Raw genomic sequence first — 19,563 nt, forward strand, 5'->3', positions numbered from 1 at the left:
CCCATGCTGCAGAGGAAGGCGAAAACCCCCCAGGGCAATCTGCCAATCTGCGCTGGAGGAAAATTCCTTCCTGACCCCAAATATGGCGATCAGCTGAACCCTGAGTATGTGCCCAAGACTCACCAGCCAGACACCCAGGGAAGAATTCTCTGTAGTAACTCGGATCTCACCCCATCTAACGTCCCATCACAGGCCATTGGGCAAATTTACCGCTAATAGTCAAAGATCAATTAATTGTCAAAATTAGGCTATCCCATCATACCATCCCTTCCAAAAAGTTATCAAGCTTAGTCTTGAAGCCAGATATGTCTTTTGCCTCCACTGCTCCCCTTGGAAGGCTATTCCAGAACTTCACTGCTCTGATGGTTAGAAACCTTTGTCTAATTTCAAGTCTAAATTTCCTGATGGCAAGTTTGTATCCATTTGTTCTTGTGTCCACATTGATACTGAGCTTAAATAATTCCTCTCCCTCCCTGATATTTATCCCTCTGATATATTTACAGAGAACAATCCTATCTCCTCTCAGCCTTCTTTTGGTTAAGCTAAACAAGCCAAGCTCTTTGAGTCTCCTTTCGTAAGACAGGTTTTCCATTCCTCGGATCATCCTAGTAGCCCTTCTCTGTATCTGTTCCAGTTTGAATTCATCCTTCTTAAACATGGGAGACCAGAACTGCACACAGTATTCCAGATGAGGGCTCACCAGTGCCTTATATAACGGTACTAACACCTCCTTATCTCTACTGGAAATACCTCACCTAATGCATTCCAAGACCGCATTAGCTTTTTTCACAGCTATATCACATTGGCGGTTCATAGTCATCCTGTAATCAACCAATACTCCGACGTCCTTCTCCTCCTCTGTTACTTCCAAGTGATGTGTCCCTAGTTTATAACAAAAATTCTTGTTATTAATCCCTAAATGCATGACCTTGCACTTTTCACTGTAAAATTTCATCCTGTTACTACTATTCCAGTTTACAAGGTCATCCACGTCTTCCTGTATGATATCCCAGTCCCTCTCTGTATTGGCAATACCCCCCAGCTTCGTGTCATCCACAGACTTTATTAGCATTAGCATTTTTGTGCCAAGGTCAGTAATAAAAAAATTAAATTAGATTGATCCCAAAACCGATCCCTGAGGAACTCCACTAGTAAGCATATTTTCATAAAGAATATGGAGTGAAACGTCACCGTGTTGTCATGTGATGAACTGTCCCCCTTATTACACCTATGAAGGACTACTGATGCAGAACCAAACCAAGACCTTTCTCTGTTTTTTTTTTTTCATGGAAATTTTTGGGAGACTCTCTACCCCAAAATACCCAATAGCTGGTGGTTAGGGTACTCAGCAGGGATTCGGGTTCCAGTCCCTGGTCCAAATCAGGTAGTACAGGAACATGGAATCTTTGTCTCCCCAATGCCAGGTGAGTATCCTAACCACCAGGATATTAGCTATTCTAGGGTGGGAGTCTCTCTCTGGTTCTGACCAGACACTCCATCCTGGGTCTGAGAAAAAATTCTGATAAAATTTTAATCAAAACTAATAAGTTTTGACAAATTGACAGTTTCTGAAGAAAAAGCATGCTGTTGAAAAGTTCTTGACCTTGGTAATTCTCGGTTCTTGGTAGTTAAAAAGTTGATGTCTCACTTTTGGCAGGGTCAGTGCTATGCCATGGTATATTAAAATACAGAATAAGGGAAACCTATTTTCTCGTCCCATCCCCTTCTAGTGCAAATATTGCATATTGTACACTCATTTCCACCAATGGGTCTCCCCTTTGGCATTAGGTGAAAGTGGAATTTGGCCCATCTCATTGACTTAAATGGGGTTGCTAGGCTGTAACAAAGAATATGTCCCAGTCGGTCCATCATAATTATAGGAACACTTACTTCACAGTGCCTGATTCCAGATCCTTTGGGTTCAGTGATTCAGTCCCTGAGGACTCCAGGCTATTTCATACTCTCCTTCTGCTGTTCATGTATTGAAATCCAAGATATAAATTTACTAAAGAATGACTTTTTTTTAATCTGTCCCCATTCAGAAATATTTAGGCAGTTGTTAACAGAGATTCACTTTTGAGTGTCTTCCCTGCTTTCTGCAAATAATCCAGTTTTTAAATAGTATAATTCCATGTCAAAGCAGTTTAGGAACCATATTTTTCCCCATATTATCTCCTGCTACTCTCAGATGAAAGGGAGAAAAGTTCAATTTTATTCCTCTCCTAAGGAGTGGTGTAACTCTGCAGCTTCAAAACAAGTATAGTTTACGTTGCAAATGAGTGTTTTCTCTTTAAGCATTTTGAATTGATAAAGAACCACTAGTGAACTCAGAAATTAGTGATATAACTCATGATGAATAAGGCAAATCCTACCACTACTGAAAAAATCATGACAATGGTAAACTCATGCTGTTAAATCTTGCAAGTGAAATACTCTACCTCTCTCTCATGCCAGCAATTTTTCTACTTTCCTTTCAGCATAAACAGTATGTCCTTGTGATCGTGTATCTCAATTTCTGCAATACTGCCTATGCTGGTCTTTCAGTGTTCTTGTTGGAGACCCCAGGGCATGGCCACTAGTTAAGTTGAGGGGATGGAAGGCCATAAGGGTCGAGGAGATTTTTTTGTTGAAGGCCTAAGGGCTTTTTTTTAACTTTTTTTTAATAGAATTTAGGCCTGGCTGGTTTGAGTAAGCTTTTTTGCTTTTAAAACAATGTTGCAGTTGTAGATAATGCTTTATAGTGTAAGGTTTGCTGACGCTAAGTTAAAGATAATAGGAGAGACAGTTACAAGGCCAGACAGAATGTGCTGGTTGTTTAAGTTGCTAGAAATGCTTGTTAGAGGTTGCAAAAAATAAATATTCTTGTAACCCATATAAGGAAGGCAGAGTATTTGTGCAAAGTTTTAATTGGCTGATGTGTAGTGCAGTAGCATTAAGGAATATAAAAGTGTGTATAATGACCTGCTCTGATGTGCAGGATTTGAGATTCTATTCTCCCTGTACTTTGTTTGCAGCTGCAAATAAACTTTTCTGCTTCTCCACCCCATTGTGATTATTGAGTAAAGCATACCGGGTAACGAACCCCTGCTGTTGTTTTGCCTCTGGGCACTGAGTGCCGGCAACATTCTCTTCAGTCAGACAAAAATAATCCAATTTGTCTAATTTCAGACTGGATTTGTTTCACATCTCCTATTTCTCTTTTCATAACTTTAGTAGTTTTCTGGTCATCTGCACTGTTGCTGTAAGAGTCTAATTCTTATAGTTTGTCCTTTCTACATTTCTTCTTTTATGCCTTTCCACTTTCCTTCATCCCTCTTCCTGTAATCTTATTGTTATTCATTTGTCTATTTCCATAACTAAATAATGGTCATCTTCTGGTCTAGCCTTGATTGAAAATACTCTGCCTCGCTGATTTTTCTGACTCTAATTCCCATCTCAAAAATCTCTCATTTTTTCAGTATTACTTCAAGTGATTCTCTTCTTCTTGTAAGCACAGTACTTTTCCCTCATCTGGAGACTGCCAGTTGTTAATGTGTGCTGGTTTTGTCATGTCAGTGCTGTATTTTTTTCTGTTACCTTTACCCCCAGGACTTTAAATCAAAGCTACCTTGTCAATATACAAAATATAATGTGTGATGATGTGTTGTGAGGTGGTGAAATGTGCCACAATGTTATGATGTTGCACCATAGCGTGATGATACAAAGACACTTCAAAGGCCTTGTGCTCATTCCTCAGAGCATGAAATGCCATGACTGCCTGCAAAAGCAATATGTGGGAATGCATTTGCTTTACCAGTAAATGTGGAAAATTATGTGTATTTATGAGCCCTGGGTAATAGTTGTCACTCTGGTCTAGGGAATACAACAACTGGCTTGTTTTAAAGGTGCATTCCTCTAGAGCATTCTAGAGGAGCTAATTTTTACTAGGGTTCATATTGGGCTACCAGGTTCTGGATAGTGGAATCTGGGAGTGGGTTGAAAGTTCAACCTTAAACGTTGGTTCTGATGTCGTCAGGTTTGGAGTCCATCTACTTTCTAACCTGAGCACATAGACTGCCCTCATTACAGTTGTGTTAGATCTATCCTGGAGGTGGGGTCACCAGCTGGTGAATGCACATGCTCCAGCTGAAGGATTCGTGTTTCAGGGGCCAGTTTAAATAGCGGTTGGGGGATCTATCTGGTATATTTATGTGTAACGATAAAGGCCTTCAGTCCTCTCTGTGTCAGTCTTGGGGATAAGAAATCTGCTCCCTGTTTATGGGCCAAATCCTGGGGCTCTTCATTCAGTGTTAACTCTCCCTCTCTCAGGCAAGCACCCATTGAAGTCAGTGGGAGTTTTGTCTGAGCAAGTACTCCAAGATTTGGCCCAACCTGCTGGTCTAAAAAAGCTGCTGCTGGTATAAGTTTGCTCATGTTGTCTATCCTTGTAAATACTGTGGCATATAAACCTTGTCCCTGCTTGTTTAAAGCCAGAGAACACACAGCTGTTTTAAGATCACTGCTAGCCAAAATCAATTGACCAGAGAGAGATGCTAAATTAAGAGATGTTTGAGGGATTGTCTGAGTAGCTAGAACAAAATGGCAGAACAAAACAAGCTAATTTGGCAGGGTTTGTAGCCAGTCCACGTGTGTGGCCTCAATGTGAAGCGATATGGCTGAAGTCTGCTGTTCCTAATACAATAGAGGGGCAATGGCAACCAACTCTCCTCTTACAGGAAAATCTTCCAGATCTAGGGCTGCAACTCTGCTCTGTGGGCTGAGGGAAAATCAGAGTCCAATTTCTGAGGCATGAAACAGTTCATATTATAAACTTGTTATGTGAGATGTTGATGACTTGAGGTCTAAAGCTCAGCTGGGAATATGTACATCACTTTGGCAGGCACAGTTATTTATGAATCTGTTAATAGAATGACTGCGTCTTAGGCTGCTATGCCCCTCTTGATGGCACTAATGCCCATGCTGGGAGACAGAGTACCAGCTGTGCGTAGTCCTTCTTGTACTATTTCAACACATTGATGTTCATCCATTTAATTTGGAAATATTTCTGAATGCTCATCAACACCATATGCAGACAACTGGAAGTGCCGTGTTGACTGTTGACTTAATTTTGAAGTTGACAGATTCTACATTAATGTAAAACACGGGGAAAGGATTTTTCTCTGTTTTGGTTCTGTTTGCAATTTGTGGGGGAGTTTGATGTGTGGCCTTTTAATGTTGCTGAGCAAAGCATCTTCCTGTCATGAGGACTGATTCTGTTTCCACTGAATAAAAGAAAAAACAGGATCAGACCCGTAGAGCTGCCCTCAACACTTCTTCAAAGGACCAAGAGGCTATACAGTGAGCCAAGAAAGGACAAAGATGTAGGTGTTTCTTCACCTGCATGAGCCACAAATACACACAGATTTGTTATATGATTTCTTTGTCCTAATAGCATGAAGCCTTTTTTGTAACCTTTGTGTCAACTTGTTGCATCACATGTATTCTTGCAGTAATATTTATTTTAGGGGGGGAATGTTTCAAACATGTGTTCACTGAAAACTAGCACAAGACCAGAACACTTGGAGAACCATTTTTTGTTCTATCCTTGCCAGAGAAATAGTGCTAGAGAAAGTGGGCGGGTAGCAAGTTGGAGCTATTGCCTACTGTGCAAACTGGGCTTGTTTTAATGTCTCTTTTATCCACCTACTGGGTCTTGTCCTGACCTTGGATTGTGAGCTTCCGGGGCAGAGATTATCTTCGTGTTTTACAGTGCTTGCAGCCTCTGCGCACTACTGCAATACAAAGGTACAGAAAGAATTTTCATACTATTTGGGGAGAGTAAGAAAGATTGGCAAACCTTGTAGATCCACTGAAAAACACTGGCACAGGAGGGAGGTTAGAGGTTGTATATGAAAAGGATTGGTGTCTCTGAAACATGGGCAATCTAATGTATGATTTTGGGAAAATGTTGGGAAGGGAATGGTAGAATCTACCGGGAAAGCACCGCAGCCCTTGTTCCCATTTTGAGTAGTTAGGTGGGGAGAAGCTTATGGAGTTTCTTTGAAAGGGAGTTTAAATGTGATAGCAGAGAAGCTTGCTCTTGAATAGTTTAGTAGAGATGGCTTTATCTGTTGTTAATTTGGCATCCAAACATGCTGGAACCTTACACCGTAGCCGAGACTTTTGTTTCTTGTGGAATTTAGTTGGCTTCCATCTCAAACCCAAGGACCTGGTATGTGTGTTATACTTACGTTTATCTGGAGCTATGCAGAGATTTGATGAACTCTGATTCCCTGTCTTTTGATTTAGTTTTATTAAATGATTTTATTTGGATTTGTCTTTTGTGGTGTCCTTGTTTATGGCCTTTGAAACTAACAAAGACCTGCTCAGGTGAGGATGGATTATCAAAAATCAAAGCTAGCTCTCCTAGAAGGGACAATAGAAACTTGTCCAATCCAGGCTTTGCTGTGACACCTGGGTGGCCCACATACGAATATGAGAGAGTTTTTTCTTTGAGTGAAGGTCTCCAAGAGTTCATTTTTATATTGCTCTCTGTTAATGGACATCCCTGTTGGATGGTTCTGCAGTTGCTTACAGTAAAAAGGCCAAATTGTCAAATTATTTTAAAATTCTTCCACTGCAAATGTGCTTAAGAGGACAGACAGAATGTTTTCTCTGAGCCGAACTGACCGCTGCATGACTCCAACGACATAGGTTGTCTCACCTTGTCTCACTGCCACAGTTAAAGATTTATCAGTGTTTCCGTTTTGAACCTCTGTTTCCAGTTGGGTGTCAGCCTTCAGGCTTGCATTTGATTGCTGTGCTTCCTAAAAGCTTTTCATAGCGAGCCATTTAGCCTTTCCATGGCACAGGAATGAGACATTTCTTGGTTTGGATTCTCTAGGCACCAAAAAGTGGGTTTAGATTTGAAAATGAAATTTTGCATGCTGACAGTCCCATGTCTACTGTAGACTAAGTCCTTCTTTTGGTACCTAAGAACTAAACCTCAAAATTAAAATGCACCCACTTTGGCACTTGTGGGTGGAAGCTTGTGAAATTATTTCCTGCAAATCTAAGTGATCCCTAATCACCATTGTGTCCATTATAACCAAAGGATTTTGGAGGTGATCCTGTATGGGCCCTTTCAAATTCAATTGACTCACTTTATCCATTCGGATAACAAATGAGGCTGGGGCAGGGGTGTGGAAATCTTTGGTCTGAGGCCAGCATCCTCTGCTGCAGGGGAGATATGGATCCCAGCTGCTTGGGCTGACTTGAGTTTGATCTTTCCTTTGTAAATACAGGTGTCTGGAGAAGTCACTGCAGAAACTTAGTTATATTTCAGATTAAATTGGACCTATGGGGTAGAATCAGAGTTATTTAGAGATATTGGCTCAGATTATCATCAGGCTATTGACTCAAAGGGAGCGACACCAATTTACGCCATCTCAGCATGTGACCCAAGCAAGACATTACCAACATTTTGTTTATTTTCATTTTTAATTTGCATTGGTCCATACCTCAGTCTAAGAAATTATTATTAAAATGACAGTTTTCACAGAAAACTGGTGGAATTGCCTTTCAGTTTGGGACTTGGTCAATACACATCTCTTGGGATTATGCTCTTGTGTTTGATATGCCGACCTAATAATCTAAACAATATAACTCAAGTAAGACTTCACTAGAATGTTTGAATTAGAATTGCAAAATAGTCAGCATTGATGCACTGAATGAAAACCTGCACTAATATATATAGACCAGTGGCTCTCAACCTTTCCACACTACTGTACCCCTTTCAGGAGTCTGATTTGTCTTGTGTACCCCCAAGTTTCTCCTCACTTATAAACTACTTGCTTACAAAATCAGACATAAAAATACAAAAGTGTCACAGCTCGCTATTACCGAAAAATTGCTTACTTTCTCATTTTTACCATGTTATATATTATAAATCAATTGGAATATAAATATTCTACTTATATTTCAGTGTATAGTATATAGAATATGTATAAACAAGTCATTGTATGAAATTTTAGTTTGTACTGACTTTGCTAGTGCTTTTTATGTAGCCGGATGTAAAACTAGGCAAATGTCTACCTGAGTTGATGTAATCCTTGGAAACCCCTGCATACCCCAAGTGGTATGTGTAACCAGGGTTGCCAACCCTCCAGGATTGGCCTGGAAACTCCAGGAATTAAAGGTTAATTTTAATTAAAGATTATGTCATGTGATGAAATCTCAAGGAATACATTCAACCAAAATTGGCAACCCTATGTGTACCCCTGGTTGAGAAGCACTGTTATAGATTGTACATTGCACCTGATTAAGGCTTCTGGAGAATCATTGGTTACAGCAGAAGCCTGCAGAATTGCAGGGTGCAGTTGACAAGCATGACATGAAGGCCTCTGCATTGTGTGGCCCAAAATCCAGTGGTACAGCCCCTGTCCTCACAGCAGGTGGGAACTGGCTGTGATGTTCTCTCTTGCTGGGCAGAGCACTTGGACAGCCTCCTGAACGGTGAGTCCACTGTGTCTGATGAAGCCAGTGACTCACTCCTGCAGCATCCTGTGCTGGCGCAGCTGTCTGTGAATCCTTCTTTAGACGAAATTACTAAGGTCATCAAACAGCTGTCCATGGGCAAGTCTTCAGGCCATGGTGGCATTCCATCTGTAATGTACAAATGTAGAGATGCCCCCTGATCAAGAAACTCACCAGGTTTTCAAGACTATATGGGAATAGGGTACCATACCCCAGGAGTATAAGGATGCTTTCCTAGGCCATCTATGCAAAAGGAAGGAAGCATATCTAGCTCTGACAACCATTGCAGAATCTTACTGCTGTCTATAGAGGGGAAGATTCTTGCCTGGATTGTCCTCAACAGGCTCGTCTCTCTCCAAGTGGACTCAGTGTATCCAGAGTCAAAGTGTGGCTTTTGGGCTGGCCATCGCACCATAGGGACATGATTTTTGTAGCTCAACAAATACAAGAGAAGGCTCATGAGCAGAACAAGGACCTGTATGTCATTGATCTGATCAAGGCCTTTGACATGGTGAAGGGGCTATGGAAACTCCTTTATAAATTTGACTGCCCAGAGAAGATGATTGCTCATTTGCTCATTTCACGATGGTATGATGGCCAGGGTCATGGAGTGTGGTGACTCATCAGAAGTCTTCCCTGTCACCAGTGGTGCCAAACAAGAATAGGTAGTGGCTTGTCCTTTTTGCCATTGTCTTTTCAGCCATGCTCTTGTTTGCATTCTAGGACCTGGATAGAGGTGTACACATCCAGTTTAGATTGGGTTGGGGTCTAGTCAATCTACAGTGATTCAGGGCCCATCCCCAGGTAATGAAAGAGCTATTAAGAGAGCTCTTGTTTGCTAACAACTGTGCCCTCATTGCACACACTCTTGAGGATATTCAGCTTACTATGGACCGCTTTGTCTGTGCCTTAGAATGTTTGGTTTCACAATCAGGCTGAAAAAGATCGAGGTCAGGTACTAGGCAACACCAGACCATCACGATCTCATTGTCACAATTGACAATACACCCCTGAACTTGGTCAGCAAATTCTGCTACCTGGCATTCAAGCAGTGACATATTGGATGAGATCATTCAGCCCCTCGCAAAGGCCAGCTTGGAGGGAGCGTGGAGTTTGCCTCAGAACCAAGATAAAAAACTCCTGCAGTGTTGTACTTGCCTCACACCTCTACAGCTGCAAGACGTCAACACTCTACTGATGCCACATCAAACAGCTTCCCATAACAATATCTGTCCTTGTCTTATGGGGCCTGCTCCTAAACCCACTGAAGTCAATGGGAGTCTTTCCATTGACATCAGTGGGCTTTGGGGTAGGCCCATGCATCAGGGACTCCTAGCTCAACATCACAATCACCAGCTGTCCTCTACACATGACCCACAGAAGTTATGCATTGCTGTATTGACTGTTCAGCTTCATCAGTACACGGAGCTGCCCATCTCATAGAAAATGGTTGAAACAAGGATCACAAGGCAGAGACAAGCTTCCTTATGGAAGCACCTGACTCCATTGCTACTCCGCATCCTGATAGACACATTTCTTTAAAGTGCCATTAGTTCCGCATGTTTCCTTTTAAAAGATGCATACACCTTCATAATTGTTAGCTAATGAAAGCTAAACACTCTATTCCTGGGAATTTGTCTTCAACTAGAAGCATCACCCCTCATTAGGATTAACTCTGATTGGAAGCCTAAGAAAAAATGTCTGCTAGGGGAATTAAAATCCAACCATGATGGAACCCTGAGCAGAATCGTTTCTTTGTTTGGTTGGAGTGAGGAATTTAATCACATACAGGGACCTCTGCATTGAGTTACAGCATCTGCTCTGACAATTCTGGTGTCTTACCTTTGTTTCCTGACTTCTTTCTAATTAGTTTATTTTCCAAATAAATCCTTAATACAAGCACTGTGCTGAAAACAATTGAAAACAAAATAAAGAAGAGTTTAAATTGCTTATGGCTTGCTTTATGTGGCTTCCAGGCATTTGAGCAATTTTGCTAAGAAGTATCCTGTAACCTATTTCCAAAGGCCACTAGCAGATAATTATATTTTGGTTAATTTACATACTTTCAGTTTATAATCCTAATTAGTTCTCCAACCAGTAGTCCCTAGGCAATATGTAGTCCTACCTCATCTTATTTGTGATCTTTAATGTGCAAGATCTCTTGTTTTAATTTAAAAAAAAACACAACAAAACGCTGTTAGGTTTGGTTGAGGGCTTTTCCATTTCAGTGTGTGTCTGATCTGGTGATTCCATGCTGATTCAAATCCTGTTTTCAAATAAATATCTTGCATTGTTATAGATCATCCTTTATATTGGGGTCAGGAGCTGTTCCCTGCTTAAATGGGCATGGGGGGAGCATGAGTTCATGCAGAATTTGGTCCGACATGTTTAAAATAAAAATAATCACGGTGTCAAACTTATGTCAGTTCCCTTTAAAGTCTCTGGGGCTGCATGGGGTATACATAGGAAGAGAATTTGGTCCAAAATGTTCGCTTTCATTGGTCTGGCCCAACAATGGTAGAAAGCCACCATGGCAAACTGTAGGGGTTGGCGTGTGTGGCAGGAATAATCAGCCTCTCTTACTAAAAAAGCCATTTGAGGGCAACTGGGGAGAGGAAATCTCCTTGAATTTCCTCTTGGTGGAGTCTCCCAATTTGTTTCGTTAGAACATGCTTCTTCATGTAAAGGGTTTGGGCCCCTTCCATACTGATGTCCTGTGCCTCCATGCTTCCTCTGGGCCCCAGCCTTGTCTTGAACCCTGGGTTATACTCAAGTGCATGCTGTTGCCCAGTGTCAAGGGAGAAGGGACTAGGGCAGATGTAGAAAAATTAATACAGCCGCTTTTGTGTAGATTTCTGGGATAACCAATAAGCATACTCCTGACTCCCCCCATGCTCAGTTCCACAGAGGGTCTTTTTCCTTACTGCACAGATCACTCCTTCCATCTTCATCCATAAAAATAATGTAAAATTTAAAACATCTCTTCCAAGCCACCATGCTGAGAGAATTTGTAGAACTGTGACATACCTTGGGACTACAATCCTTGGAAAAATAAGCTAATCAAACTAAAACTAAAAATCAACAGTATATATCCACCTGCAGAAAGAAAACAAGGAACAAAATTTAAGGTTGGACGACCAGTGTAAATCAGTGCGTGAAGGAAGTTTATCCATTTCTCAACATCTTGAATATTTGCAGGTTTTTTTTTTAAAGGTGTAGGATATTTCTCAAGTACATGTGATGGGATTTTTTTCGATGGGGAACGGAGAGTGTTAGCTGGTAGCTACTGCTATGTATTGAGGGTATATAATAATACACACTTCCAATCTTAATACTTTTTAAAAAGCATTTTTTTGGGCGGGGAATTTGGACAAAATTTGGCAATAATTTGGATATACTCAGAATTCATACAGGTGGACTTTGCATAAGCGAAACAAGCAAAATGAAGAATGTTAGAATTTTACAAATTTGATCCAGAAAGAAATTCTACATTTTCACTCAGCTTGTGTACAAAATCAGCCTGACTAGTTGAAGTGGCACATCTCTACTGCAGAGATTACTTCTGCCAGGAGTATGAACAGCCTGTGCTGACAAGAAGGGGCTGTTTGTCATTGCTATCATTCTTGTATGCACAAGAACATGTGGATCATTTCCCTTGCCCACTTAGCTTGGAATGCCACTTCACAGTTCATGGAGGGCTTGCCAAGATGCCTTCCCTTGGATTTTAGGGACAACCTCCATGTGGGTAGAAAACATTATCTTCTGATATTCCATCCTGGCACATGGATTTTCTTGTGGGAACCAATGTGTTGTGAGTCAGGTTATAGTCAAATGTCTTATACAATTTCATGTGATTCCTGGGAAGATCTTAGCCGAAAACATTATTTCCTGTATGCATAATGGATTGAAATATGATCTCATTTTTCTCCTGTGTAAATGAGGTCAAAATTGGTATAATAGTATGGTAATCCCCAATATTCCTATTGCAAGCAATACAAAAGATTGAAATCACTCCTTTCACCATTACAGTAACTACTTTGATAAGGCCAGAAAAAAGAGTGGTGTTAATAAACATTTTCATAAGAAAACTAGCTGAGAAATCAAAATCTAAAGAGCTGCAGAATCCATAGTTTGGATAATTTTGGCAAAGATCTGCTGGATAACTAAAGATTCTAATATGAAAATTTGATTTTTGCTCTTTTTGTGGATTACAATCAGTATATAAATTATAGTACTAACAGGTAAATGTGATTTTAAAATGTTAGAAACCGTGACTTGTGTTTACTAGTAAAGATATCGAGGAAAGGCATTGGTGACCGAGGAAATCTGTAGCCAACAATTTGAGTTAAGAATCTTAGAGTGAGTAACTTCTATTTTTCATGCTTTGGCATCATTTATTATTTCTATATTTAAATCTTTTCTTCCAGACACAAAATAATGTTTCTTGCTGTTCTGTCAATATTATATATTATAATAGTTGGCACATGTGTAACTGAGGACAAAAGGAACCACGTGAGAATGTTGTTCTAAAGGATCATTTTATTTATGGGAAAGTGTCTCAATTTCATTTTTTCCCCCATAATAGCATTTCAGGTCCCATTCAAGAATTGCACTTTGATGACACACACATTGGTACTGAGAAAGTGTTTATAGCAGAAATAATCAGGTTTAAGTATCTTTTCGTGCATGGCTTATAGCTTTGCTCTTCCACCTAGAGCTCTAAATTTTATAAGAGGCAATATTATGACATGGTTGATGTTGTAATAGTTGGGTTAATGTAGAATCATGGAAAAGGAGGGATAGAAGGGACCTCAAGAGGTCATTAAGTCCAACCCCCTGTGCTGAGGCAGGATGAAGTAAACCAAGACCATCCCTGACAGGTATTTGTCTAACCTGTTCTTAAAATCCTCCAGTGACGGGGATTCTACAACCTCACTTGAATGGCTATTCCAGTGGTTAACTACCCTTATAGTTAGAAAGCTTTTCCTAATATCTAATCTAAATCTCCCTTGTTGCAGATTAAACCCATTGCTACTCGTCCTACCTTTAGTGGACATGAAGAACAATTGATTACTGTCCTCTTTATAACAGCCCTTAATGTATTTGAAGACTGTTGTCTGGTCCCTCCTTGGTCTTCTTTTCCCAGGACTAAATATGCCTGTTTTTTTTAGCTTTTCCTTGTAGGTCAGGTTTTTCTAAACCTTTCATAATTTTTGTTGCTCTCCTCTGGACTTTTTCCAATTTATCCACCTCTTTCCGAAAGTGTGGTGCCCAGAATTGGACACGGTACTCCAGCTGAGGCCTTATCAGTGCTGAATAGAGCTGGACAATTACCTCCCATGTTCATTTAACAACACTCCTGTTAATACACCTCAGAATGATATTTGCTTTTTTCCCAACTGCATCGTACTGTTGGTAGTCATTCAATTTTGATCCACTATAACCTCCAGATCCTTTTCAGCAGCACTACTGCCTAGCCAGTTATTCCCCATCTTGTAGTTATGCATTTGATTTTTCCTTCCTAAATGCAATAACTTATACTTGCCTTTACTGAATTTCATCTTGCTGATTTCAGACCAGATCTCCTATGTCTAGGTCGTTCTGAATTCCAATCCTGTCCTCCAAAGTGCTTGCAATCCTTCCTAGTTTGGAATTATCTGCACATTTTATAAGCCTACTGTCCACTCCATTATCCAAGTCATCAGTGAAAATACTGAACAGTACCAAACCCAGGACTGACCCCTGTGCTGCCCCACTAAATATGCCCTCACAGTTTGACAGCAAACCATTGATAATTACTCTTTGAGTATGGTCTTTCAACCAGTTTTGCACCTACCTTATAGTAATTTCATCTAGACCACATTTCACTAGTTTGCTTATGAGACTGACATGTGGGACTGTGTCAAGGGCCTTACTAAAATCAAGACATCTACTGTTTTCCCCTATCCACTGGGCCAGTAACCTGTCAAAGAAGGAAATGAGGTTGGTTTGGTATAATTCGTTCTTGACAAATCCATGCTGGCAATTGGTACAAAGCCATGCTGGTTGATTTGTACAAAGAAGGTAAAACATCTCCAGTGCATTTTTGTCATGATGATTTAGAATCTAGTAGTTTGTCCAATTGGCCCTCTACCAAAGGACACTTCTACTGTACTCTAGTAAAGGCTTAATCTAAACAATATAACTTGAATGAGTCTTGGGTTAAAGAAAAAATTCAAAACATATGAAATATAAAACAATAATTTATTTACTTGTTAATGTTTGTAACTAATGATTTCATGAAACTGCTTTTATAATTCAGTACATTCAAATCTACAAAGCAAACAGTTACTACAATGGGCATTTCAAATTACACAAACTGTTCTGTGTAAACAGCTTAGCTGTACATGCACATTCTTTCAACAGGTTGCAACATTTGCAAACATGCTTTAAAATCCTTTAAAGCTGCAGTATAGTGTACTTTGCCTCAGGCCTTTCAGCTGAAACCTATATATTTCCTTTAGATACCTTTAAAAAGAAAAATGTTTAAATGCTGATCATAACTCTAAAGCCTGCTGGTTTGATAAATGTTAAATATTACAGGAGAATGACTCTATCAGGAGTTCAATACTTTTGCGATTAACCTTGAGCTAAATATTGATAAACAGCAGTGTGTGCAGTAGTGCACAACAGCAAAGTAATATCACAAAATATGCTTTCATAAAAATACATATTTGCGGTTGCTTTTGTGTTTTTTAGGCAAAGAAAAGCATGTGTAACCTTTTATATGAATACAGTTTAAACAAATTATCTGCTTAAGTACGGTTAATACGTTTTATGATATTTAAACACTTGATGTAAAAGGTAATGAGTAAAAAAGTACACTCAGTATTCCAAAAAGTTGTGTTAATATTGCCTTCAGAGGGGATGGGCGGGTTCTGTCTCCACTTTCCAATAAAGAATGTTGGCACCCAGAGTTGTAGAATTCAGTACTTTAATTATAAAGTTGATGACTGTATCTTATATACAAAAAAACTTGCCACATTGAACGAGGCAGGGATTTCTACCCCAATGGTAGTGTTTTATGTACATAATGCAGCAATGGTGATTATACAGTAGTCACTGACAGGAAGGAATTGTACACTCTTGTGCCATCGGGGGACTTTGTGCCATGGGTTAAGAGTTCTTGGATTGTCATCCAATTATCAAAGATTTTTTTATTCCTCTTCTTCATCATTTTTTTGTGGCTCAGTTCAATGATGTTCATCTCTTTCTTTTCTTCTGCACCTTGCTGTTCCTTTAAACAATCTAACCTGCTCTGCATCATAAACTCACGCCGCCTCCTCTGCTCCTTCGCTTTCACCAAATGCTGCTTCCGTTCCTCCTTGCTCCAGTAGCGGCCCATCTTCATCTCGCTTATAGCGTCGTCATCTGTCGTCATACCACTGCGCTCTTCCTTAATCTTTATGGCACGTTCTCTCAGCAGCCTGTCCCTGACTGGCCTCTTTGTGATGTAGCGGGTTCCATCACTCCTGACCTTGACTTTCCATTCCATCCTGGGTTCACTCTGGCTTGAAGAATTAAAGTCTTTGCACATGCTCACTAGGCTCATTTGGCTCTGTGCATATTCCACAGCTGATTTCTGTTGTATTAGCTGCATGTAGCTCTGATAGTGCTGAGCGTGGGCTGGGATATGAGCGTGTTTATAGGGAGAGTGATGATATGGAGAGATGTAGGAGCCAGCCAGTTTTTGAGCTGGGCTTTTGCTTTCATCACTGGCTTTTCTCTCTTTGCTTTCCAGCTGCTTACCAAGGTCCGGATCTTTAGGTGACGAGAGATAGTTAGCAGAGCCGGATTCGTGACTTTCTGAGCTAGGTAGCAAATTCTTCTGGGAGACGTTGTATGCCACTGCCCCCTCATTACCTTGACAACTGCTGCCTTCTGCAGTTCTGTACAGTGAATTGTCAGGGGAAATCTGCAGCGTGAGCGGTGTGCTTCGACAGCTCTCGCCTGTATTATACGCACTCGAGCTATCCTTGTCAGATTTCTCAGGGAGCTCTGTAATGTCTGAGAGCTCGTGCCTGCGCGCATCGATGCTTGTGTTGTAGTTACGGAATCCGCTGTTATGGAGCATCCAGGGCTCCCGGTATTGATCCTTCAGCTGTTGCATTTTATGAGCTCTCACGATATTCAGACACTCTAGCTCAATATTCCGCAGTTCCTCGTTCAGCATCTCCAGCTCCCTGTCAACGCTTTCGTGGTCACTCTTACTTATATCCAGGGCACTGTTATGATAATACAGACTGTATGGGTTGGCAGACTTGACTTGGCACTTCAGCTCCAGCAGTTCGCGGAATCTCTCACATTCATCCACTGGGATGCTGAGGAAGTCTGTGTCTGTGCAGTCGGCTGAGATAAATGATTCATTGCTGAACTGCATGTCACCACTTCCTAGAGTGTCATGACTGTAGACCAGCTTCTTCTGGCTTCCTAAAGTGTTAGAGGAAGTGGTGTGATCATCGGCATTATTCTCCTGCTCTGAGCTTTCATCATTTCGCGTGCTCTCATCTGTGCGGCCCACACCGCTGTCCTTCTCGTGCTGGTTAGATAAGATAGTGGCAGTGTCTGTGGTGCCTCCATCTTCTTCGTGCTTCTTCTAAAATCAAAAATAAAAAAGTATAAATGTAAAAACTAAAAACAAACTCTTTGCAGGTTTAAATAATAATAAAAGTCATTTGAAGTCTTCTTAACTCTATCGGTCATTAAATGTTCACTTATTACCCCAGTGAGTTTAGAAAACATACCACAGACCGGATTTTCAACAGAGCTCAGTGGCAGATTTTCAATTGCTCAACATCCACACTAGGAGCTAGGTTTCTGAAAGATCTCCACTCCCATTCAGGTGCTTGAAATTGGGAACAAATTTTAAAAATTGCTCAGCATTTAGCAGCTCCTACTATGACGGTTATGACCCAACGTGCTGAGCTCTTTTAAAAAAAAATCTGATCTCTTATTTTTGGGGTTGAAATGGGAGCAGAACTCTCTTGAAAATCTAGTCCCAATTTTAGATCATGGAATGTTGTAGAAAATTCTGGCTGAGAACTGTAGAATTATATGTGAATTAGCATAATTGCAAATGCATTATAAATGTGTATGTCAAGGTAGTAAGATGGTCTTGTGGTTAAAGTTCTGGGCTTGGGCACAGGAGATCTGGATTCAATTCTTGGCTCTGCCACATACTTTGTGTGTGATCCTGGGTAAGTCACTTGTTCTCTGCCTCAGTTCCCCAGGTGTAAAGTAATACTCCCTTTCTCCCACCTTTTGCCTCTCCTGTCCACTAAGATTGTAAGCGCATCAGGGCAGAGATAATTTCTTATTATGAGTATGTACAATGAATAGCACATTAGGGCTCCAACACTCGTTGGGGACTCTAGGTACCACTATGATAATCATTGTCCTTGACACTCTTTGTCACTATCAAGTGTGTTAAATCTGACGTACAATTAAAGCTGATTCAATTTTTCAAACACGTGGAATGTTCTTTCCAGAACTGATTTATGTTTATTAATTAGCTTCCCGTCCATCTTGCTAGCTATCATGTACCTAATTCTATTCACCTCAATGACCACAGCCAGAATGGTGGATTCCTATGAAGAAGGCTATTAAACTCTTGAACTGTGCTTGTGTTTTAAATGGGAAAAAAAAAGTAGCAGATTTGAAAAGGTATGCTTATTGAGATGAAGTCTGCTATACAGTTTGCAGATGTCATCCCGGAACATCTAGATTTTGCAGAGCCCCTTTCTGCTTAGGTCGTCATTGAAGATACTGGTTGGTTCATTCAGTTGAATTCAGTATCAGAATATCGAGTGCGGTGTGACGTTTTGACAATGCTGCACAATGGAATGGCATTACCTGCTGAAGCATGCTGGCAGTAAACTGCATTGCCTGGTGGTGCTGTTCCTCTAGCATGTCCATGTGTAAGTCATCCAGAAAATCATTTCTGTCATCATCCATCCATCCTTCATCCAGCTACATGAAAGGGAATAAATAAATAAAAACCCCCCACACCAAGCGTTGTCATAAAGATGAAAACTGACATAAATATACGCTCCCTCTTGGTGGAAAATTATCAGGAGATCTGGGGAGCTGCCTTCTGCAACTTTGCTGTATATCACTCTATGTCTGGCCTATCAGTCCTCATCCTCAAAGGAAACCTGCACACTTTCAAAAGACAAGCCTGGGAGCTTAAATTGATTACTCTGTGAGACACTAAAAAGCATGGACTGAACAGAGACACTGGATTGATGGCTAATTACAACAATCTGTAATCCATTAACCCCCATTTTTGTCTTCTGAGGGCAGAGATGTTAATGGGCCACTCTACCTGGAATGGTTCCTTACTATTTATGCTAAACAATCTGTTCCACCTCACATTTTGCTGGGACCCTGGGAGTACTTTTCCCAGACCTGAAGCAGAGCTCTGTGTGGCTCGAAACCTTGTCTCTCTTCACCAACGGAAGTTGGTCCAATAAAAGATATTACGTCACCCACCTTGTCCCTAATGTCATGGGACTGACATGGCTACAACTACAGTGCCTACATGGAAATGAATATGCATCTCTTCTTTATGTGCTACTCTAAGGGCAAACAATGGCCTGCCACAAGGAGAACTTTTAGGATTCAATCCCTTCTTTGCATGTGGCTGCCTGCATTCCCAGTAGCAAGATCTGGCCTGTGATAATAGATTTGTGCTGTTTGCTCAGTTTAGAATACAAATCAATTCTAAAAAAAAATCTCCTTGTCTTTCCTCAAAAGTCCCTCCCCCTCACTACCCCCTCCCCGCCCCCAAATTCCCTGCTGTTCCTAGAAATATAGTTATTTACTTCTGAGGTGGATGGTTGTTTTGGTGCACGTAACCAGTATATAGCGTGTATATATATATATACTAGTTACGTGCACCAAAACAACCACCATATATACATATTTTCTATACTCAAATCTTGAACCTATTGCTCAGGCTGAGTGGTCAGGCTCGGTAGATGCCATTCCTGGAAGTACTGAAATGTTCGG

The 19,563-nt window shown here is 40.6% G+C and overlaps 1 protein-coding gene and 1 long non-coding RNA gene across 3 annotated transcripts in view; one reads left to right on the plus strand and one right to left on the minus strand.

Moving 5' to 3' along the window:
* The window catches only part of LOC122466605, a 164,234-nt gene that overhangs the window by 67,852 nt on the left and 76,819 nt on the right, over positions 1–19,563 (plus strand). The window lies entirely within an intron of this gene.
* The window catches only part of PDZRN3 (PDZ domain containing ring finger 3), a 198,240-nt gene continuing 193,415 nt past the window's right edge, over positions 14,739–19,563 (minus strand). For both annotated transcript variants that reach the window (XM_037904855.2, XM_007067175.4), the window contains 2 exons: positions 18,406–18,522; positions 14,739–17,149 (listed from right to left, as the gene is read on the minus strand). In XM_037904855.2, the coding sequence (XP_037760783.1) occupies positions 15,602–17,149; positions 18,406–18,522 (1,665 nt within the window). In that variant the 3' untranslated portion in view covers positions 14,739–15,601. The remainder of the gene's footprint in view (positions 17,150–18,405; positions 18,523–19,563) is intronic.

Source organism: Chelonia mydas, chromosome 7, assembly GCF_015237465.2.
Source record: "Chelonia mydas isolate rCheMyd1 chromosome 7, rCheMyd1.pri.v2, whole genome shotgun sequence".
In the NCBI taxonomy this organism is placed as follows: domain Eukaryota; kingdom Metazoa; phylum Chordata; order Testudines; family Cheloniidae; genus Chelonia; species Chelonia mydas.